This window comes from Myodes glareolus, chromosome 3, assembly GCF_982192425.1.
Source record: "Myodes glareolus chromosome 3, mMyoGla1.1, whole genome shotgun sequence".
NCBI lineage: Eukaryota > Metazoa > Chordata > Mammalia > Rodentia > Cricetidae > Myodes > Myodes glareolus.
In genome coordinates, this window is record NC_142028.1 from 64,399,118 (window position 1) to 64,422,500 (window position 23,383).

The window sequence follows — 23,383 nt, forward strand, 5'->3', positions numbered from 1 at the left end:
CTCCCGCAGTCCCTGCTTGGGGCGGGTGCTGCGGGCAGGGCGGTACAAAAAGCGTCCCGCCCTGCGCTCCTCACTTGACTCGGTCTGGCAGTCTCGAGCTTGGAGGCGGAGGCGCGCAGGGCAGCCTGGGTCCAGCCCACACCCCTCACCAGGTAGGGACTCTCCCTGTTCAGAGGGCAGAGGGCATAGAGAGAAGGAACATGGAGGAGGGGGCACGCAGTGCGAGCAGGACTCAGGGTGGAGAGGCACAAAAAGAGTGTCAGAGGGGCGCAGAGGACGGAAGATAGGACAGGACACATCAGGAGGTGGCTGGAGGGGGACTAGGAAGACACAGCCAAGAATCGAAGTCAAATACGTTAGAGGGGTAGAGGGACCAAGGGAAGGGGAGAAGGATGGGTGTCGGGAATGTCACAGTTTCCATTTCTTTGCCCTTGACAGTCCCTAGGTGGGTCAGGGAGGGGGACCATTTCTCACACGTCCCCTGTCCCCATGAGCAAGCAGCCTGACGTCTAGTACTGAGTTCTTTCCCGGGACTCAGGAATCAAGGTCCGACGTTTCGCTTCGCTGAGCCTCCTGGGAAGGTTCCAGGACACGTGCAGGAAGACCCACTCTTGACGTGTGTAAGGGAGTCTCCAGAACCCAACACCTCTGTCCCCTGACCTCTGTCCTCCCCCGGACAGGAGGCACCATGTGGGGATGTCGGCTGGGGCTGCTGTTGCTGCTGCTGGCTGGCCAGGCTGCCCTGGAAGCCAGACGGAGTCGCTGGCGCAGGGAGTTGGCGCCAGGACTGCACCTGCGGGGCATCCGGGACGCTGGTGGCCGGTACTGCCAAGAGCGGGACATGTGCTGTCGTGGCCGAGTTGACGACTGTGCCTTGCCCTACCTGGGAGCCACCTGTTACTGTGACCTCTTCTGTAACCGCACCGTCTCAGACTGCTGCCCTGACTTCTGGGACTTCTGCCTCGGGGTGCCACCCCCCTTCCCTCCCGTCCAAGGTGGGCACTCGGATAGCCTAGAGGGTGGACACCTTGTCAATTGCAGTCTCAGCAAGCTCAGGAACAAGGCTGATAATGGACATTTCCCGGCTTTGAAAAATGTAGGAAGAAAAATCCTCACCCTATTTATTCCCTGCCCCATTGGAAGTCGCTCCTGTGGTCTTACTTGACTCAAGCCACACTGAAAGAGAAGATCCTGTTCGGACTAAGGTGGCCCTAGGGCAGGCAGGGCAGGCAGGCTTGAGCCATATCTCTTAGTCAGTACAGGGAAGGTGGCTGCCCCGCCTGCTGACTCACCCTAGGGGTGATAGAGCACACAGGGGCGGCCAGGTTGTTTCAGCCAGGCGATTTTTACCTTAGTTAGGATTCTGCTCCTCTGAGATTGGCCATGATATTGGGTGGCTAAATCTGCTCCTGCCCTCGCCTGCACATGCGCTTTCCCTGAACGTGATCTTTCCCTGCACCTCCGTGCTCCAAGAGGGGAATCAGGAAAGTCCTTCCCACAGCCTGCTGGGGTTCCGGCTAAGGAGAACCCACGTCTGGGCTGCTATCACAAAATGCTGTGCTATCTTAAGGGAGTTGCTTGCCTTCCCTGGGCTTCAGTTTCTTTCCTCAAGCTCCTTCCATGCCCCAAGTACAAGTTCTAACTCATTTGAGTGACAAAGGGTACCAGGAATGCCATGGCTGGCATCCAGGTGAAACAGTGGACCCAAACTGGAGTTCCTGAACCGCCCCGATTTGGCAGTTGGTGTGGGGACCTGCAGAGATCCCGAGATACAGTTTGTCCTTAGATTCAGTGAGAGCTGGGATTGGCTTGTGGTTCAGATGAGCTGGGCAGGTGTTGGGCGACCTGGCCTTGAGGACCCGGTCATCTCTGCTCGACTTCTCTCCCTCCTGTAGGGTGCATGCATGGGGGCCGCATCTACCCAGTCTTCGGAACCTACTGGGACAACTGCAATCGATGGTGAGTATGAGAGACTGGGGTGGGCTCACTTTTCGTGCCACGTGGCCAGCAGGCCGGGTGCCAAACCCTGTCGCCCATTCCCGAGGATGTCCTTTTTGTGCCGTGGGCCTCAGTGTCCGCGTCCGTAATCTAGAAACTTCCAAACTGACCACGCCGTCTCATATAATAGGATTCTAGTCACAAGCCTAGGAGTGGTCAGCCGCGGTGGTCTGGCTGGGTGCCACACCTAAGCCAGGACTTTTCCCTCCACCCCTCCTGGTTTGGGCTGGCTTCCCTCCCAGCTTGTCTTACTGTCACGGGAGAGTCCAAGAAGGGGACGCCAGGAAGGAAACCTCTGATGCAGCATCCGCTGTCCTGGGTGGGATGAGGGTCAGGGATGACTGAGCTGGCCACCAGCCAGTGGCCTGCAACAGGGCCTTCCCTGGAATGTGCCCTCTCCCCACCCTTAAACCCCTGTTCCTAGCAGCAGGAGGAAGGGGGTCATGGGTATCCTATCCTTGGTCTGAGCTGGGAAGGAGAGCAGGTGGGGAACATGGAGGCCTTACTGGAAGCCACGGGGTCTCTGCTGCCCTGAGTTTGCCCCGCCCCTCCCTCTGCCTGGCCTGGGAGACTCCAGGGAGAAGGAAACTTTTTGGAATGCACTGCGCCTAGCTATTGCCTTTGCCTCACTGGGTGAGGGGTGCCAGGGTCACTGTGGGAATGGGGACCTTGTGTGCGTGTGTGCGTGGGTGTTGGCGGGTGTCTGGGTGAGGGAAGGGTGTGTGTGTGTGCTCAGAAGGGCGGGGCGTATCTGCAGAATTCTGCTGTTCTGATAGGGTGGCTGCCAAGGGGTTAACGTTTTCGCTGCTATCCCAGGCCCCTCTGGAATGCTGGGACCTGTTGCTACCAGTCTTGTATAGACCTGCTTGAACAACCCTGGGGCTCAAGAGATGGGGACAGGAAAGCATTGGCTGACCCCTTCAGGACACAGGTCCTGGTGGCTGAATCCCACTTGAGAGTGGAAGACTGTCTATGTACCTTCCGTGCTGGACATCTCTACCAGGGATGCTTCTGAAGGGCCCAAGAGCTGTTGAAGAAGGTAGAAGAAGGGGCCTCCCTACCCCCACAGGTCCCTCCAGCTCTCTTGAGCACCACCCGCTGGCTCCAGGGCTAGAGAGCCAGCCATATTGGGGCTTGGCTCCCCTGGAGGCTCCTTATAAGGTGGCATTGTAGGCGGGTGCCCTGGGTTGCCTGGAAGGAGGCTGTTTAGAATCTTGTAATAGCAGAGTTATGAGCTTGTAAAAGCTTCGTAGAATGCCTAGAATTCAAGCCTCCAGCTGATGCCTAATTAGTGAAGACCCACAGTGTTGCAGGCACCGTGTTGGGCCTGGGAGGTCCAGCTGGAAGGAGACAGGCGCAAGGCTGGACCCATGGGAACTTGTAGTTTCGTAGTGAAGAACACGGAAAAGAAAAAGAAAAAAAAAACCAAAAACCAAAAACCACACACACAAATGTTATGACAAGCTGCTATAGGTGTTCTACAGGGAGAAAGGATGAGGGGGATCCTGGCTTAGAGTGGGGAGGAGGGGAGCAAAGATGAAAGGAAGACTGCTTGGGGCTTTCTGATGGTGTGGGCAGAGGACCAACAAGGGACCTATACATGGGGGAGTGAGGGGGCACCACTTAGGGGAAGGCAGGAGGTAGGATAAGGTCTTCTTGGTGGGACCGCCAGGCAGCCGAGACTGGAGAAGGCTCAGCCGTGTCCCAGCTTCTGCGTTCCTAAGGAAAGCTCCTTGTAGACCTCCAGTCTAACTGGCATCGCTTGCAGATCTGTCTGGCCTCAGAGCATCTGGGGCAGGGACGGCTGAGTGAGCTGATCTGGAGCAGGGTGGCAGCAGAGGAGGAAGGGCAGGAAGGTGGGTTCAGGACGTGTGTCTTTGGTATGCTCTGACAGGGGACATGGAAGGTTCACCACTGACCCTGGCGCTCGACAACAGCTGGGTGCCGTGTTCTCAGATGAGGACAGTGGGAGGGGCAGACCAGGGGAAGGCTGGTTGACTTTAATCCGAGATGCCATTACGTATCCTGAGGTGTGGCCAGCTGGACGTGAGCAGAAGTGGGGGGGGGGGGGGAAAGGGTTTCTGAAGCATGAACAATAGCCCAAAGTGCCCACAATGGGTCAAGCCCTTCAGAGGCCTGCCACTGAATCTCTGGAAAATGGCATTCCGTATTGTCCTCACTTTACAGATAGGAACATAGATAGAGGAGCTGAGGCTTTTAAACAACCTTCCCAAGGCCACAAAACAGGGTAGCAGGGTCCGAACTCAGGAGTTAAACTCTAACATCTACATTCTTAGCCACTTGACTGTGCCACCTCAAGTCATTGATTGACTCAACAGGTATTTGCTACAATGCAGGTCGACAATTCCAGCTATGCTGGATACCGAGGCAGGAGGATACCAAGTCCAAAGGTAGCCAGAACTCCAGAGTAAATTCAAGGCCAGACTGCATGACTTAGTGACACCCTGTCTCAAAATAGAGTCAGAAGAGGGCCAAGGGTGTGACCCAGGGAAGAGCATTTACTTAACATCCATAAGGCCTTGGGTTCAGTCCTAAGGACAATAAACAATATGTGCTGGGTGTTCACCATGCTCTTGGTTTTTTTCTCCTAACTCCTGCAAGTGTCCCTAGAGTCTGTGAGGGGACAGGGATAAGTAGGCTGGGGATGTGGGTCAGTTGGCAGAGTGCTAGCCTAGCAGGTAAGAAACCCTAGGTTCAATCCTCAGCACCATGTAAAAGTTGGCATGGGTGGTACAGAGGCAGAGGGATCAGAAGTTCAAGACCATTCTTGGGCTACACAGTGAGTTCAAGGCCAGCTTCAGCTACCTGGTCAAGGCTGCCAGAAAACAAGGAAAAAGGAAAGCAGTATAAACACCAGTAGGACACCAGGTGTTGGTGGCTAAGGGACTCTGTCAGTCAAGGAAGTGGGCGGAGATAGGACGACCAGAGAAAGCTTCTCTGGGAGGTGACATTTGAACGAGGAATTGGAGAAAATGGGAGGGAGCCATGGAAGATGTAGTTGGAGGAGCAGCTCAAAGGCCCTGGGCAGGAGTTTGGCAGGTATGAACAACCACTATGGCTGGAGTCCAGGTCTGGGAGGAGTAAGGGTCAGACAGGGGACGGAAAAACAGATCACATAAGGCTTGTCACCGTGAAGGACTTTGGCTCTTATTCCATGGTGTGAAGCCAGTGGAGGATTGGAGCAGAGGACTGGCTTAACAGGATGGCTGTAGCCACCAATTTAAAAATATACTTTGGGGACATGGGGTGGCATTGGGTGGAGGCCAGAGGCCAGAACAAGGAGACTGCAGCTGTGATTAGGTGGTGGGACAGAGGTGGCCATGGAGAGGCTGAGGCAAAGTCTTTACCCTGAGTTTGTGTTAAGGTGTGGCTGGATCAGATGTGAGGGGTCAAAGGTGACTCCAGGTTTTGAGTCTGAGATGCAGGAAGTAACAGGAGCTGGAACTCACTTTGGCCCACATTCAACAGAACCTGTGCCGCATCCCCACACTGGTGATGCTGAGGAGCATTGAGATCCCGGGCAGCAGGAATGAAGTGAAGAACTGTAAACTTGCTAGACAGTGGTGGCGCACGCCTTTAATTCCAGCACTCTGGAGGCAAAGACAGGCAGATCTCTGTGAGTTCGAGGCCAGCCTGGTCTACAGAATGAGTTACAGGATGGCCAAGACTACACAGAGAACCCCTGTTTAAAAAACAGGGGCATGACTACAGTATAGTTGCTGGTACAGAATCCCATGCCCATGTGAACCTCTGAGGTTCCTCAGGGGACCCCAGCCCTACTCATGATTTCTTTCTTTTTGTCTGTCTTTCTTTCCTACCAGCACCTGCCAGGAGAAAGGGCAGTGGGAGTGTGACCAGGACCCATGTCTCGTGGACCCAGACATGATTGATGCCATCAATCGGGGCAACTACGGGTGAGAGGCTCTGGGCACGGCACTGGTTGGCTCAGGAGTGCACATGCATGTCCACATACATGATCCTTAGACATGGTCACTGTGCTAGGCACACACACACACACACACACACACACTGGATTTTACTTCTCTGTGCCTTGTAGCCATCATGCGTAGCCCCAGGGCTTCTGGCCTTGCTAGGTCTGTTACTTCTCTTTACCTTCTCTCCTCCAGGTGGCAGGCTGGGAACCATAGTGCCTTCTGGGGCATGACCCTAGACGAGGGCATTCGCTACCGCCTGGGCACAATCCGCCCATCTTCCTCTGTCATGAATATGAATGAGATTTATGTAAGTCCGCCCTTGCGCACATCCTCACCATCTTTCTCCCGGTGGCTTAGCACATCACGGATGACGTGGCTTATCTTGCTCTGCCAAGGGGCTATCCCCTAGGACGAGGCTGTATGTCCCTGGGCATATAGGTGCCTTCTCTGGCAGTGTTGTGATTAGCTTCCAAACCTGCTTCTGGCGGCAGCCCCTCCTGCCTTCCTCAGCCTGGGAAAAATGCTGTTGGTCCCAGTACAGCTGGGTCAAGACCCAAAGGGTCAGGGGTCACCTTGGTATTTTAGGAAACGAGGGACAGACAGTCTTCCAGTTCTGGCCAGAAAGCAACAATTCTCGGAAAAAATGCCGACTCAGTGAAGCCCCCAGGGAGGAGGGGGCTTCTGTTTTCCCACCAGTCAAAGGGGGAGTGGGGGGAGGGGAGTACTCCATGCAGCAGGCTTGGGTGGGGCTTGTGCTGTCCCTCAAAGAAGACGGAGAGAGGCCAGGGACTTGTACTCAAGGCCAGGGTGACCAGCCTCTGGCCCTGCCTTTCTCCCTGGGGCTGCTTGCTGTTTTCTGCTGTTTGTCTTGGCGACCTGCCTGATCACGGGACTTTACTGTTTCTTCTCGCTCCAGTCCTTTGGGGCTTGAAGGCCACTGCTGTGGCAGGAAGGAGGGTGTGGCTCACCAGAAGGTACAGAGAAAAGTGGCAGAAGCTGAGAGCGGGAAGCTGGTGGCCCGGGCCTAGGCGTCCCTGCTGCTGGCTAGCCTTGGTGACTCATTTGTTGAGTAGGCCTCATTACTCCTGTGTGATCCTTGGGGGACCCCACTCAAGGTCAAGTTGGAAGTAACTGGCACCCTGGCACCCTCCCCACACCCCAAGACAGCTCCAGAACCAACTGCTGGAGGCTCTGGACTTTCAGCATCCCCCAAAGCCTGGGCTCCAGGGACAACAAGGAATGCTAAGAAGCAAATGTCATCACTATTGTCTTACAGATGGTGCCGGGCCAAGGGGAAGCACTACCCAGGGCCTTTGAGGCTTCTGAGAAGTGGCCCAACCTGATCCATGAGCCACTGGACCAGGGCAACTGCGCAGGCTCCTGGGCTTTCTCCACAGCAGGTGTGTCTAGAGGGAGGAGCTAGTACCAGGGGGGAGGAGCTAGTACCAGAGAGGAGGGCCATAGCCCCGCCTCTGACAGCACCTTTTACCTATCCCACTAGCTGTTGCATCGGACCGGGTCTCTATCCATTCTCTGGGACACATGACACCCATCCTGTCACCACAGAACCTGCTGTCCTGTGATACCCATCACCAGCGGGGCTGCCGAGGTGGGCGTCTCGATGGTGCTTGGTGGTTCCTGCGGCGCCGAGGGTATGCACCAGGGGCTGTGGGCTGGAAGAAGACGAGGCACCCTTAAGAGCCTGGGCTTTCGGGTGCCAGGCATCACGGCCTTCGCTCCCTTCTTCAGGGTGGTGTCTGACAACTGTTACCCATTCGCCGGCCGTGAGCAGAACGAAGCCAGTACCACTCCTCGCTGTATGATGCACAGTCGTGCCATGGGGCGGGGCAAGCGCCAGGCCACTTCCCGTTGTCCCAATAGTCAAGTTGATTCCAATGACATCTACCAGGTCACCCCTGCCTACCGCCTGGGCTCCGATGTACGTCTAAAATAAACATGGGGAGGGGGCAGAAGCAAGAGTTGGGGGGCTTGGCCGGCTAAATCTTACCTTGATGGATCTCCCTCCCCAGGAGAAGGAGATCATGAAGGAGTTAATGGAGAATGGCCCCGTTCAAGGTAAACACCCCTAGCCTCTCCCTGGTTCGGAAGCTTCCTGCTGGAGGCTGGGCACAGGACCCAGGGGATCTCTATAGCTTTAGGCACCGGGTGCAGTGGAACAGGAGTGGAGGAGGGTCCATTCCCCCTTCCTTGCAGGAAAGCTCCTGGAAAAATCAGTCTCTAACATGAGGCCCCAGTGTCTCAGTATCAGAACCTGTACTAATGGGCCGGGCGCCCTGTCTGTCTCTGCCCACAGCGCTCATGGAAGTACATGAGGATTTCTTCTTGTACCAGAGCGGCATCTACAGTCACACACCTGTAAGCCAGGGGAGGCCGGAGCGGTACCGCAGACATGGGACTCACTCGGTCAAGATCACAGGGTGAGGCTCCTGTGCGCACACAGGACTAAGAGCAGCGGGGGTTTACACCGGGATTTCTTTGGAACTCATGGTGTTTTCTGCGGAGCTGAGGCTGCCCCTCCCCTCGTCCTGTTGCCAAAGAGAGAACTGACACAGAGAGGAGGGGCTGGTTGCAGGGGTGCATGGACAGTGGGGAGCTCTGAAGGGTGTCTGGGAACAGTGAACCGTGCCCCTTTGAAATAGAGGTGAGAATGCAAGGGTCGGGAAACACACCTTAATCCCAGCATTGGGTAGACGGTGGCAGAAGGACCGGGGTTTAGTCTTTACATAGCAACTTCAGGTCCAGTCTGGGCTATGTGAGGCCTTGTCTCAAAAAAAAAAAAACAACAAAAAAAAAAACCAACGAACCAACCAAGCAAACAAAACCAAGTAAACCCTCAAGGTTTATTTACAACTTGTCCCGACTCAGGTCAACTCAGAGTGATGGAGGCTATGCAAAGAGGGGTAGACACTCAAGTGCCTGCTGCATTCAGATTTCAGAAGCCATAGGAGTGGGTGAGGGGTGCTGAGACCTGGTGCAATCAACACCCCCTCCCTCTTGCTTTGCCACTAGGTGGGGAGAGGAGACGATGCCAGACGGGAGGAGGATCAAATACTGGGTGAGTCCCCGGTGCAAAGCTGAGCCCCACATCCCCTGCCCTCCTGGGCCCCGGCCCATCCCTGGCCTCATGTTTCTCTTCTTTTCACTTCCAGACTGCTGCCAACTCATGGGGCCCGTGGTGGGGTGAGAGGGGCCACTTCCGCATCGTGCGTGGCACCAACGAGTGTGACATCGAAAGCTTCGTGCTTGGCGTCTGGGGCCGTGTGGGAATGGAGGACATGGGACATTAATGAGGGGCAGCCACTAGGCGGGATCCACAGCTACAGAAGAGGCCTTAGGGGCCACACCTGATGAAGCCTTGGGTGCAGTCAGGGGAACCAGGTGCTAATTCACATACACACAGATCCGCTAACGCAGCATCCGGCCTGGGAGCCAGAGATGAGTGAGGCTGGAGGAGGTCCCAGACATCACAGCCAGAACTGGAGAGGGCCTGGTTTGGAAACTGCAGGGAGTATAGATCCCAGGCCCCTGGTCCACCAGTCCGAGACCACAGGAGCTAAGACACCCCACTCTCCCGACTACCTAATCCCATTCCCATTTTCTCATCTTTTTTCCTTTTTGGTTGTTCCTTCCCATCTTCCTGGTCTCCATTCTGGCTGTACCTTTCCAAAACTCCCAGTACTGTTTTCTTAGTCTTTAAATATATTTATTTTTCTTTTCACCATTTTAAAATAAAAACCAAAGTATTGATAATTACAGTGTCTTGGACTCTTCAAGGTGAGAAAACCAAGTCAGAGCTGGTGTGGCCCACAGCTAGAAAACAGAAATAAATGCCCTAAAGCTGGGAACAAGGGCACAGGCTTGTGATCCCAGCACTTGGGAGATGGAGGCCTGAGGCTCTGAGTTCTAGGTTATTATTGGGTTAGGTAGCAAATCTGCCGACAGCCTTGGAGTACATGAGATCCTGAAGAAAGAGGAAGCGGAGGGATGAGGGGCAGAGGATTGCACACCACTGGGTGACAGGCATAGGTGGATGGCCAAGAAATCTAACTGTCCTTCTATTTCTAATTGTCACTGCCCAGCCACTTGGAGGAGGGGCCTGGATAACGTGGCCTTTGACCCCCAGAGGTGGTCTGCCCTTTCAGATGCTGAGTCAGCACTGCCCAGGAAAGGCGGGAGGGTGTGGCCCAGTCTTCCAATTGATAGAAGCAATCCAGCAGATTGAGAAGCAGGACCCTCCTCTCTCCCTACTCTTGAGACAAATCCTCTCCCTACTGTATATCCCCCGGCTCCCAGTGCCTAACAGTTAGCTATATGTGACCCTCCATCCCCTCCCCTCCTTTTCTACCCCTTCCCTTGTCTTTCTTACCCTCTCCTTTCCTTTCAGTGAGAGTCATATACAGTCAGGACTGTTCTCCCATCCCAGGCTTTGGCCTGATTTCAAGGCCCCAGAGACCTGTCTAATTGACCACTTACCCTGTGCCCAGGTGGTACACACTGCCTACCCTATGCCTGGGTGGTACACACTGCCTATCCTATGCCTGGTGGTACACACTGCCTACCCTATGCCTGGTGGTACACACCGCCTACCCTGTACACACCTGCAATGATAACCCTTGGTGGATGCAGAAAGCTGCGGAGCAAATCCTGGGTCTGGAGACCCTGTTAGACTATGACAGCCCCAGAGCCTCTCTGCTCCTCAGATGACAGCACACAACCAGACTCTAAGAACTTTCTGGTCTCCAGTCCAGACACCCTCCCCTGCCACTCAATTTCAAAGTCTGGTCCTGGATTCTTTATTCTCGTGGTCCCTGTAAACGGCGACTGACACGGAAGATGCTGTGCCAGGGTCACCCCCGCCCCACCCAGCACGGATTAGACATCGCCTCTCCCAGCTCCCCTCTTCCTGCCCTTCCACCTTGTATTTGCCTTGCGTGTGCATTTGCTCTTGAAGCCCCCAGAGTCCATCAGGAGTCGGTTCCTTGTTCTTCCATGGATAGGTTCCCATGTAGCGAGTACCCCAGGCTATCCTCGAACTCTCTGTGTAGCTCATGATGACCTTCAACTGATCCTCCTGCCTCCACCTCCCAAACACCGAACTCAGCGGCAAGCACCGCCACACCCTATTGACTTTGCAGTTTATTCTTCCACCTTCCTGTTCCCTTTGAAGGCTAGTTGTGGGTCCCTCTGAGCGCAGATGCCAGTAATGCGCAAGGAGCTGTCTGGAAGAAGGGAGCTCCTAAGTCATCAGCTGAGCGAGGTCCGCACCGGGGGCCCTGGCAGCCCACAGGCATCACCTGAAAGGAATGCAGGGCAGCCCGATAAGCGGTCGCCTTTGTCTCACTTCCTGTTTGCTGGACGTCCCGAACTAGGGGCCCTGGTCAGCGTGTCCCAGGGCTCAAAGCCCAGGGCGACCTTGGAACAGTACAAGTGGGAAGTTCCAAGGGGGCGCGCAGGCCCTCTCCTCCCCTCCGAGGCTGTGGCCCAAGACGCACCCTGATGGAAAAAAACCATCCCGGAATAGCTGTAAATTTCTACCAGGACCTTTAGCGGAAACCGTGGGGGGCCGGGCAGGAAACCGGACCAGAGAGGGAAATCGGATGCGGCTGATTTGCCAGCTGAGGCTCCCCTGTGCCCCGTGGGCCCCTATGGATTTCACCCAGGTCTACCCGCACTTGTTCTGAACTGGGGGATAGTGGGAATGGAAGCGAGAGACCCCAGTTCTCGGCCACCTCTGTTCTCTACACTACTGTTGGGTGTACTGCCACGGTAACGGGTGCCTCAGTGCCCCTTATAGTGAGCCCATAGAGAAATCCTTCCCACCCCATGCCTCTGCCCTTGCTGTGTGTCCTGAGGTTAACCCCATCCTCTCTGATCTGGCCAAACGTCTTTAAACAAATAGAGACTCTGTCTGATCCACAAGGCTGGATGTAACAGGTCAGGTTTGTCTGTCTTCAGTGGAGATAATAGCGGCCATACTGCTCAGTGCTCAGAACTTTTTGGTTTTGGTCAGGGTCTCATGTAGCCTCAAACTCTCTATGTAGCTAAGAATGACCTGAACTTCTGTTCTTCCACTCAATTAATGTGGTGCTGGGGATCAAGCCCAGAGCTGCGTGTATGCTCTGCAAACACTTGACCAACTGAACTGCGAAGCTCAGTAAACAGTAACAGCCATGATCACGTGAAGGAATTGGACGTGTTCATGAAAGATTTTCATAGTGAGCTGTACATTTGTTGAGAGCTTTGCCCAGAGATGTCTGCAAACACGCGGTTTGGGATCTTTTTACATATATTACCTCACTGAAGTCTTTAAAATAAACAGTTTCTGGGGCTCAGTAGATGGCTTAGCACTTAAGGGTGAAGGGTGTGATGCTCTGCCATGGGCCCGGAGTTCTGTTTCCAGCATCAGGCAGCTCACAACCACCTGTAACTCTAGCTCCAAAGGATCCAGCATCCTCTTCTGGTTTCCTTGGGCAACCACACACATGTGGCATACACACACATACACACATGGTATATACATACACACATGGCATTTACACACATACATAGGGCATATACACACACGGGACATGAACACATACATGACATATATACATATACACACACGTGGGGCATATACACATATGTGGCCTACATAGACAAATAATAAATAAATATTTTTAAGGTTTCTTTTGCATTCAAACAGAGAATGGTACGTTGACAATCATAAGCTCAGTAAATAGATGAGACAGGATCCAACTGAGGGTACCTCAATCCTCAGTCATCTGATCTGGACTAATGATGGCAGTTAAGATGGGTAGAGAGGGGCTGGAGGGTGGGCGTGATGGCTCAGTTCACAAAGTACTTGCCGTGTAAACATAAAGACTAAAATTCTGATTCCCTATGCCCTGCCTGTAATTCCAGTTCTCCAGGGCTGGCGGCAGAGACAGGGGATCCCAGGGAAGCTAACCGGTTAGCATTAGGGAGAAGTAATAGAGCAAGGGGGCCAATGTCAGCCTCTGACCTGTACATACCACACATATATAAACACACATATGAATACACACACATGTACACTACATATATACAACACACACACACACACACACACACACACACACAAGTACTGATAGTCCAACACCCTTTCCCAGTCTCTTTACCTGCCTGGAAAACTCTTGCTCATCCTTGACAACCCACATACGTGTCCCTCCTCTTCCCTCCTGTCCTGACAGCCACCTTCCGGGGCTGTACCTGTCATCTGGATGCCACCTTCCGGGGCTGCACCTGTCATCTGGATGCCACCATCTGGGGCTGCACCTGTCATCTGGGTGCCACCGTCCGGGGCTGCACCCATCATCTGGATGCCACCTTCTGGGGCTGCACCCGTCATCTGGATGCCACCGTCTGGGGCTGCATCCATCATCTGGATGCCACCGTCCGGGGCTGCACCCATCATCTGGATTAGCCTCCTGGTACAAAGAATGCACTTGCTGACCACTTTTCCCACAACCCAATGGTACAGGATCTTTATTAGCTCAGCTCAGTCCTCTCCCACTCCCCAGCATGGCATCTGGCTTTCCTTCTGGTCTCCTGAGAGTCTCTGCAGGGTTCCAAGGCACCTGACTCTATTCCCGGCAGCCTCTGCGGAGTTCTGTCATTTCATGAGAAGTGAAGCTCCATATCCTCCTGATATCTTGCCAAGCCCTATCCCTGCCTGGTGTCCATTTAGGGAAAAGAATTCATGTGGCCTGAGCTGCAGTGAGCCAGGCTTGGGACTAAGCACGGTCCTGTTAGTTGCCTAGGTCCCATTCATGCTTGGTGAGGAAGTATGGCTCTTGAAATCCAAAGCCAACCAGCCAGGGACTCCAGGAACCTAACACAGCTGCCCCAGTACTATTAGGTGATTCTCATCCTCTCTCTCTTCCTCTGCCTTTTAACTTACGTTTATTTATCTGCTTTGTGGGTGGGTGGGTGCCTCTATGGATGTCAGAGGACAACTTGTAAGAAGTTAATTCCTTCTTCCTGTGTGGCTCCGGGGACTGGAGCTCAGATCATCAGGGGCAGTGGTGATCAGCGAGCACCTTGACTTGCTGAGCCACTTGGCAACTGACTGCCCTTCTCCCTTCTCTTTAGATCACTCTTCCAGGAAGAAGGCATGGGGCCAGTGATGGCTCCTGAACCTCTAGCCCACGGCCATTTTCTCTGGATTAGCTTAGCTCTAGTCCGGTTGTCTACCTATAGGTCAATCACCTAGGGCAAGGGACAAGGTCACAGACCCTTAGAAATTCAGCACAGTGGGAAGGGGAGCTCCCCAAGGACAGAGAAGTCTACTGTTCCCCTGGAATACTGGACAAAGGACAAAGTGTGTCCCCAACAGCCCAGGGTAGCTGTTGGGACACTGCAACCTGATGGGAGATGGGGTGGAGGCTCAGGAGGGTATGACGTGACACACTGAGACGCGATGGAGCCAGGAACAGAGCACACTGCCTGGCTTCTGCCAAACTTGGAGTTCAGTCCAGAGATATGGATTCATCTCTCTCAACTTCTCCTAGACAACTCTCCTGGCCCACGATGGGTATGCTTTTTAGAATTCCATCCACCTGGTGAAGTCACCCCGATGCTGAGGCACCAACAGGCAGCCCAGTCCCGTCCCAAGCAAGGCTGAGGATGAGCAGTCGCTGCAGAAGCATCCTGCTTCCTGCTCCACGGTCTTCCGCCATGAGCTGAGGTAGCTATCAGACCTTGTCAAGTATGTCCACTGGGGCGGCGGGGGAGGGGGGAGCTTCCTGTGATCGTGTGCTTCTTCCTGGTCTTGTACTGTGGATGGGACTGTTTGCCTTTTTTGTACATGGAGGAAACTGAGGCAGGGGTGGAAACAGGAGAAGGTGAAGTGACTCTCCAAGGTCACATAACTCAGAAGGAATGGATGTGATATTATGACGCATCTTGTTTTTGTCCTGGTTTATGACCTCTGTCCCATAGGCTAGTCACGGAAACCCATCTCTTCCTGGAGACTCTTGACTTTTTCTCCACCTTCTGGTCTTGGGGCTAGCCGTTAAGACATTGACTAACCTACCCTTATCCAAAAGTAGGTCATAAGACTCGCATTCCTGCCTCAAACTCTGGAGCAAGATGTGCCACACAGGGGCCTAGAACACACAGGCAATCTGGGCTGGCTGGGTTTTAGCATATGTTCTCACCAGCATCAGATATGCGGTGAAGGTTCCAGAAACCTAGAAGGTCAGGGGTCCAGATAGCTCCCTGTGGAGGTTCTTACATGCCTCACAAAGCATCTCTTCATCCATGCCCTCTGTGACAGCATTGTAATAGGTTACTTAGGGTGTTCCCCTAGTCTGGGGGGATGGCTCTGTTGGTAAAGTACTTGCTTTGCAAGCATGGGGACCTGAGTTCAAATCCACAGGACCCACATAAAAAGCTGAGCACCAGCACTTGAAGAAGCAGAGACAGATAATTCTCTGGCACTCACTGGCGAGGCAGCCTAGCTGAATCCATGATCTTTGGGCTCAATAAGAGATCCTGCTTCAAAAAAACGAAGACAAAGAGAGATTGAAGAAGACACCTGATATCATTCTCTGATATCAGAGAATATACACACACACACACACACACACACACACACACACAGACACACACACACAAAGTTCTGTCATGCTACTCAGGGGTTTGGCATGCTAGGAAAGTACATTGAGCTCCATTCCAGCCATTGGTGACAATCTTGATATGAAGGCCACGCTGGCTTCAAACTTCAGTGGACTTCCTACTGCAGACTTCTGCTTGTGATACCACAGACATGTACTACTGAGTTCTGCTGTGTGAACCTCTTGAGCAAATTGATTGAACCCAAGAGTGGGGTCATGGGAACCCTGTCTTAGAGCTTGTCCAACTAAAGCACAGATAAATCTGGGTATGGCAGCCCACACCTATACTTCAAGCAGTTGGGAGATGGAGGACAAAGGATTAGGAACTCAAAGTCATTTCTTGGCTATGTATTGAGTTCAAAGCCAGCCTGGACTGCATGAGACCCAGTTTCAAAAAAACAACAACAAAACAAATAAAACCACAAAATCTAAGAAAATCAAAAAACCCCAGAAGTATAGGTAAAACAACCTGAATCTGGTGATAAACATCTAAAGTGGGGTGCTGTGCTCCCAAACTATCGGAGGGGACAGTTTCTGTATGTGTCAGGTCACATTTGATCAGAGGACACCAGGGTGTTTCTGCTGAAGAGCAGCTTCCCTCCTGCAAGGCAAAAGCCCCCACACCTTGAAAGCTTTTTGAGATTTGCTTATTTCATTGTTTTATGTTCATGAATGTTTTGCCTGTATATTTGTATGTGTTCCATTTGCATGCCTGGGGCCTGTGGAGGTCAGAAGAGGGCATCGGATTCCCTGATACCGGAATTACCGATGGTTGTTAACCACCATGTGGGTGCTAGGAATCAAACCTGAATCCTCTGTAAGAGCAACAAATACTCTTAACTACTGACCCATCTCCCCTGTTCACCACTCTACCTTTGAGATTACATAAATCTGTTGTGGAATAATCCTTTATATGTATTACTCTGTAATATGTATTACTCTCATTGATTTAAAAGAGCCAACTGGCCAATAGCTAGGCAGAAAGAGGTTAGGCAGGAAAGCCAGAGTGAGAGAATGCTGGGAAGAAGGGTGGAGTCACCAGCCAGAAGTAGGAGATGAACTTACCATGCTGGAAAAAAGGTACTGCCATGTAGATAAGAAATATGGGTTAGTTTAAGTTATAAGAGCTAGTTAGTAATAAGCCTAAGCTATTGGCTAACATTTATACTTAATAATAAGTCTCCGTGTGGTTATTTAGGAGCTGGCTGGTGGGACAGAGCTGACTGTCAGGACAGAGAAAGTCCTCCAACAGAAATCCTGTGTCACTTGCTGTGCTGTGTGTGCAATAGGGGAAACTGAGTCAGCCCAAGTTTGTCATTTCTATAGTAGTGGAATCTCATTTATCAAACTTCAAAGCCTGAATCATCCACCACCCCTCAGACACACACACACAGCTACAGTTTGGTTTGGACCAAGCAGGTGTTTTGGCCTTGAGCTGTGCAGACTCCAAAGCCTGAAATCTGGGGTTCAAGGTTGCAGCTGACTAAGGTGCACTTGAGGGAAGGTGCAGTGGTCTTGACCTGGAGCTCCGGGGAGCTGAAACATCCCCTTCCTCCAAGAAGCATTTCCTCCCCACACACCCCAATTGTCATCCATTCTTGGTTTCACATAACAGACTTCCTCCATCGTAGAAGAGCCACCTTCCTCCAGCCCCTTCCTGAAGACTTCTGGGACACGAGCCAGTTGTACTCCTCTGGTCTCAGCAACATTTAAAATATCAGTACTGTATTCTTTCTTTTTTTAATTTAATTGAATTTTCATGTGTTTGGGGTGTTTTGCTTGGAAGGAGGTCTGTGTGTCACATGTGCCTGGTGCCCACAAAGACCAGAAGAGGGCACCAGATCCCCCAGGACTAGAGTTTGAGATGGCTAGGAGTTTCTATGTGACTGCCAGGACTTGAACTTGGATCTTCTGGAAGAACAGCCAGTGCTCATAACTGCTGAGCCATCTCTCAAACAGCACCTTTTGTAAGAGAACAGGAGAGAGGGCAGAAAGGGATTCACACTGGGAAGCCTGCAGCAGGTGATCCCGCAGTGCAGCCTTCGGCAGCTGAGTTCACACCCCACTGCCACAGCAGAGGGAGACAAGGGGAAGTCTCCTGAGTGGGGTCTCAGCACAAAGGCCTGACTGTTTACCATGCTTCACACACCATCCTGGCTGAGTCACAGCTGCTCAAAGAGGTCAGGGTACTAACACGGGACGGGGTGGGGGGGGGTGACAGGAAGGGGCCTTGCGGCCAAGGACTCCCAACTTGCGTGGGCTGCAGAGGCAGATCACTCCTGAGACCCTGTTTTGTTGTCTTTGCTAAGGTATTGTGCCCCAGCCTGGCCAGGAGAGGGTCCCTGTTTGGTCACAAGGGATCCTCCTCCTGATGGCACTGTTCTATTGTGTTCCCATCTGTGTCCCCTGCATGTCCCACAGAGAACCCTCTCAGGTCCAGGCAGGCCCACGCTGCAATTCCAACTGTACTGGACTGCCCGAGGCTCACTCCAAACTCCCAGCCAGTGAGGTGAGAGCGACCTTTCTGTTGCCTCTGCATGAGAGTGACCCCAGACTGAGGAATAGGAAACGAGAGAAGCTTCCGTCCAGGGTTAGAGAAATGGGGCCTAAGGGATGGAAGTAGAGCCCCGTATGATGGCCCACGCTTGTGGTCCCACCATCCAAGAGGTAGAAGCAGGAGGATCAAGAGTTCAAGGCCATCCTCCACTCTAGAGTGAATTTCGGGCTAGCCTGGGTTAGTCAACCATAACAACAATAAAGAGTGAGCCAGAGATGGATCAAGTAATCCTGAGGGGCCAGGATTATTCTGGAGCCTGCATAGCTGCAGAGACCTGTCTTCAGCCTCTTGTGACAAAGGTGAGTCACCGGGATCTGGGGAGGCCAAGAGCCACTTCAGGCCAGCAGAGCAGTGGCCACGCAGGGTCTTGGTCCTGATGGACATGGGCTTTGAGTTGTGCCTGTCCTCATTGCTGGATGGAGTGGTGGAGACCTGGGTGTGGCGGGTTCTCTAAGCGAGCTTCAGGGTGGGAGCAGAGAGTATGAAGCCTGTGTGTGTTTGGGTTGTCACAGAGTGTGTTCTCGCCCCAAGGCATGCGAAGCTAGTGACTTAAAAACACCAAGGCAGCCTGTATCACTCAGGGCCTCAGCAGGAAACAGATGGTGAGGTCTAATTAGGAGAATTTGGGCAGAATTTACTTTCAAAACATCTCCACAAAGCAGGGTGTTGGAGTCGCAGTAGGAAGGCAAGACTCTGACCCACAGCAGCCACAACTCAGAGCTGCAGGGCGGAAGGGAGCAGAGCGTCCAGACGCGGGGACTCTGAAAGGGCAATCTAAGCAGAGTTCACCTGCTTCAAGGACCTGGGGAATAAACATTTCACAACCTCCCTCCCCTCCCTCGCACTTCCTGCTGAGCTCCCTCTGACTAAATCTGAAATCTCACAGGAAGCTGGAGGGCAAGGGACTGTGTCTGCAGACCAGCAAAGGGAGCACAAAATAAACTGTGTGTGTGTTTGTATGGGGGAGAGGTGTATGTGTGTACGTGTGTGCGTGTTTATATGGGGGTGTATGTATGTACATATGTGTATGTGTTTGTATGGGGGAGAAGTGTATGTGTGTACGTGTATTGTGTGTTTGTATGGGGAGAGGTGTATGTGTGTGCGTATATGTGAGTGCTTGTATGGGGGGGAGGTGTATGTGTGTACATGTATGTGTGTGTTTGTATGGGAGAGAGGTGTATGTGTGTACGTATATGTGAGTGCTTGTATGGGGGGAGGTATAGTATGTATGTATATTGTGTGTGTGCGTGGTTTTATTTTATGTATGTGTTTGTATGGGGGAGAGGTGTGTGTGTGTAATTTTGTGTGTGTTTGTATGAGGGAGAGGTGTGTGTAGTTTTGTGTGTGTGTATTTGGTGTGTTTGTATGGGGGAGGTGTGTGTGTGTGTGCACGCACACACACACGTGCATGCTCACATATCCATACAGAGCCCAGAAGACATCAGGTATCACTATCTATCGCTGTCCACTTTGTCTCTTTGAGGCATGATCGCTCCATGAACCTGGAGCTCATATGTTTTCACTAGGCTGCGAGCCAGCAGGTCCCAGCCATTCTTCTGACTCCACCTCCCTTAGTGCTGGGGTTACTGGCATACGCGAGGACACACCCAACTTTGACAGCTAGTGCTGGAATCCAGTCTTCATGCTATACTCTCAACAGCTGAGCCATCTCTCCAGTCCCAAGAGGTAAATTTCTATTTCATTTAAACCACTGTTTCTTTTCGGCCTTTGGCAGCAACAGTCTAACCCATAGCCTAAGCCAAAGGCGCATACAGCGAAGTGCCTGCCAAGAAGCCATAATAATCATGAGTTTGTGTGCGTCTGCCAGCGTGAATCTAGCTTGGTGAGACATAGAGAGCAGACCTGGCAGAAGTGCAGCAGAACTGCCAGTCGGACTTTCTTAAAGCTAATGGGTCAAGCTGCAGCTTGGTAGTAGGGAGTGCAGGAGTCTGAGCCCTGTCATGAAGGAACTTGATCTATCAGGTGCATTTACGCCCAGCAGAAAACCCATCGCTCATGCTCTCAGTGAGCGCAACACTTTCTTGTTTTTGAATTACTGCACACTTGGAGCCCAGCTTGGAGGCTCATGTCTCTAAGCCCAGCATTTGAGAGACTGATGCAGGAAGTGGTGAGTTCAAGGCCAGCCTGAACTGGATGATCATCTCAATAAGCCAAATCAAACAAGCTACCAACACTGGATACTTAGAAATAAAGGAAGTAAAAAAAAAATTAGATTTTAACATGGGGCCAAGGGTGTAGTTCACAGGCAGAGTGATTGTTTAGCATTACTTAGCATGTTCTGGGCTCTGGGTTCAATGCCCAGTACTGCAAACAAAATAAAGGAACATAAACACAAAGAATCAATACCATTTGGTCACATTTTCTAATCCCAATGTGATAAAATTTGAAATCAACTTTAAAAAGTTGGCTAAGAAAATTTAATATGTTTGGTAACTTACAGACTCATTTCTAAATTATGCATGGGGAAAAGAGGATATTATAGGATATTATAATGGAGACTGCATGATATTCAAAATGGAATAACAATAAGCTAAAGTGGAACTTGGAGGAAAAATTATAGCCTTCACCATGTTCATTAAAAACACAAAGAATTGGCAACAAATGAACTAAGCTACCAACTCGAGACACTGGGAAGAGACAATTAGAAAAATCCAAAGAGAGAGTAACAGGAAGGAAATCGTAAAGAGAAAACAGAAAGTGACGACATAGAAAACAGCAAAAAGCTGAGTCTATTCTTTTAAAAGTCTTAATAAAATAAACAATCACAAGTACAGAACACAGGCTGTTGGGAACTGAAGGAAGCATGCGGTTGGGGATGTGACCAATGTTGCAAAAATCACTAGAATATATGCTGGGGACCTGAAGCCCTAAGAAGTCAGACTAAGAACGAGAAGATGCCAGGAAGTACAGTCAGAAGAAGTAGCTGGAGGGAAGAGATGGAGAGCAAAGAAACACTGACCGTGGGAGAGCCAAGCTAGTTTGGACTTTAAAGGCTGCTTTAGGGGCTGGAAAGATGGCTCAGAGGTTAAGAGCACTGATTGTTCTCCCAGAGGTCCTGAGTTCAATTCCCAGCAACCACATGGTGGCTCACAACCATCTGCAATGATATCTGGTGCCCTCTTCTGGCCTGCAGTCACACATGCAGACAGAACACTGTAAAGAAAATAAATAAATAAATAAATCTTTAAAAAATAAATAAATAAAGGCTGCGTTAAAGGAGAGCGGCAATCCCGGCATGTGAGAGGCTGAAACAGGAAGCTCTTGAGTTGACCGAGGAGACTGAAATAACACAAGACTATGTGGTGTCATCTGCCTGTAATACCACCTCACTCCAGAGGCTGACATGGGAGGACTGTAAGTGTGGGGCTAGCCTGAGCTACTCTCTCAGTGAACCCTGTTTCAAAGGAACAATCAAAATGAGAGGGCTGGGTCGTCATCAGTAGGGCACTCACCTAGTGTATGCCAGACCCGGGTTCAGTCACCAGCACAACGAAAACAAAGCTAAGTAAGTCTAAAAATCTGGTAAACAGTAAGACAAGAGGCAGGAAACCATGGTCCAAGTTCAAAGGCTGTTCTCCAGCTGCTCCAGATGTGGACCCACACTCTGCAAACGAGACCTAAGGATGAGTAATGACAGAAAGAGGATAGGATGCATTCTAAACCCTCACAGAAGAGAGAAAGGAAGGGAAGAAAATCCAGCCATTAATGATGCAGACAAGAGCAAAGGAGAATTAGCTGGCTGGACCTCACCGTTTGTTCTGTCCAATAGAATAGAGTAGGTGCGAGGGCACGCACGTCATTTCCAAGTAGGGCGGGATTTCTGGCCTCTCTCCTCAGAAGGCTTCTATATCCGGCTTGATGATGTACCTGACTTTAATTTTTTTTTATTTGTCAGTTTCTTTAGTTTTTGAGACAGGGTCTCATGTAGCACAGGTTCGCCTTGAGTTTGCTGTGGCTGGCCTTGAACTTCTGAATCTCCTGAATCTTTGTTTTGAATAATGAGATTTCAAGTATGTGCCAACTTACCTGGCAGTGGCTTCAAATCCTTGAACACAACTTTTCCTCTACAGTGTTGGGGACAAAATGGCTGCTATAGTGGTCTACCACTGAGTCATATCCCTAACTCTCTTATTTATTTATTTGTTTGTTTATTGAGACAGGGCCTCACTGTGAAGCTCTGGCTGGCCTGGAATTCATTCTGTAAGTAGACCAGGCTAGCCTTGAACTCAGGAATCTACCTGTCTCTGCCTCCTGCATGCTGAGATTAAAGGTGAACCACCTTTAATGAACCACCATCCCCAGCAATTTTTATTTTAAAATTTGAAATCTTTTATGTTTATTATTTTATATATATATGAGTATTTTTCTGTCTAGGTACCACATGTGTGCCTCACCAGAAGAGGATATCCAATTTCCCTGGTACTAATGATGGAGGAGGGTCGTCTGTCTATGTGTTACTTTCATTGGTTAATAAAGAGATTGTCTTGGCCTTTGATAGGACATTAGCTTAGATAGACAGAGTAGACAGAACAAAATGCTGAGAGAAAGATGCAGAGGCAGAGAGCCGCCGCCATAAAGCTGCCAGGTCAGACATGCTGTGGGCCACACTGTAAGTGCTGGGAATCAAGCCCAGGTCCTCTGGAGGAGCAGACTGTTGAGCCACCTAACAGCCTGCTCCCTTTATTTTAATGAGGGTTCCTATCAATTGTTGCAGATATCCATAGGTTTTCTAAATAGGCCATACGATTAAAAAATTGTAAGAACTAATGTAGTTGAGACAGAGCCTCAGGCATCCCTGGCCAGCTTTAAACTTACTCTGTAGACAAGCATGACCTTGAACTTCCAATCCTCCTGCCCCTATCTCAGTGCTGGAATTCCAGGCACACATGTCATCATACCTGGTTTTATGAGGTACTGGGGATCCAGTTGAGGGTTTTGTGCTAGGTAGGCACTATACCAACTAAGCCACACACCCAGACTCCTAATTTTATCAAAATTTTCTTTCTAAATGTTTTTTCTCCAAATTGTTCTATGTAAGAGAAGGATGCTGGTCTGTAACTCCATCGATGTCAAGGCTTAGAGTGACAATTTCCTAATTGTTAAGATTTCTAGAACCCCTGGAAGAAGCCCAACTCGGCCATTATGCATTTTTTTAAAGATTTATTTATTATGTCTACAGTGTTCTGTCTGCA

The 23,383-nt window shown here is 51.2% G+C and overlaps 1 protein-coding gene and 1 long non-coding RNA gene across 4 annotated transcripts in view; one reads left to right on the plus strand and one right to left on the minus strand.

Annotated features, from left to right (window-relative positions):
• Positions 1–9,725, plus strand: Tinagl1 (tubulointerstitial nephritis antigen like 1). Of its 3 annotated transcripts, none has more exons than XM_048434248.3 (12): positions 1–152; positions 439–995; positions 1,896–1,959; positions 5,841–5,933; positions 6,147–6,261; positions 7,231–7,354; positions 7,456–7,606; positions 7,704–7,893; positions 7,985–8,030; positions 8,269–8,392; positions 8,985–9,030; positions 9,125–9,725. In XM_048434248.3, exons 2-12 carry the CDS (start codon positions 689–691, stop codon positions 9,260–9,262), a joined length of 1,398 nt encoding a protein of 465 aa, XP_048290205.3. In that variant the 5' UTR covers positions 1–152; positions 439–688; the 3' UTR covers positions 9,263–9,725. The 3 variants fall into 3 exon arrangements, with proteins under 3 accessions (XP_048290205.3, XP_048290208.3, XP_048290206.3); XM_048434251.3 differs by having other exon boundaries at positions 55–152; positions 539–995; XM_048434249.3 differs by having other exon boundaries at positions 55–152; positions 681–995.
• Positions 9,657–23,383, minus strand: part of LOC146895193 (uncharacterized) — an 18,416-nt gene continuing 4,689 nt past the window's right edge. The window contains exon 2 of the long non-coding RNA XR_015000940.2: positions 9,657–11,269. This is a non-coding gene — a long non-coding RNA (uncharacterized LOC146895193). The remainder of the gene's footprint in view (positions 11,270–23,383) is intronic.

What these genes read in the sequence shown, in the direction of transcription:
- Tinagl1 (XM_048434248.3), top strand. Translation starts at nt 689, where the DNA reads ATGTGGGGATGTCGGCTGGGGCTGCTGTTGCTGCTGCTGGCTGGCCAG. An exon ending in TGGTTCCTGCGGCGCCGAGG is followed by an intron (nt 7,607 to 7,703) that starts GTATGCACCAGG and finishes TCCCTTCTTCAG; the next exon opens with GGTGGTGTCTGACAACTGTT. An exon ending in CCTACCGCCTGGGCTCCGAT is followed by an intron (nt 7,894 to 7,984) that starts GTACGTCTAAAA and finishes CTCCCTCCCCAG; the next exon opens with GAGAAGGAGATCATGAAGGA.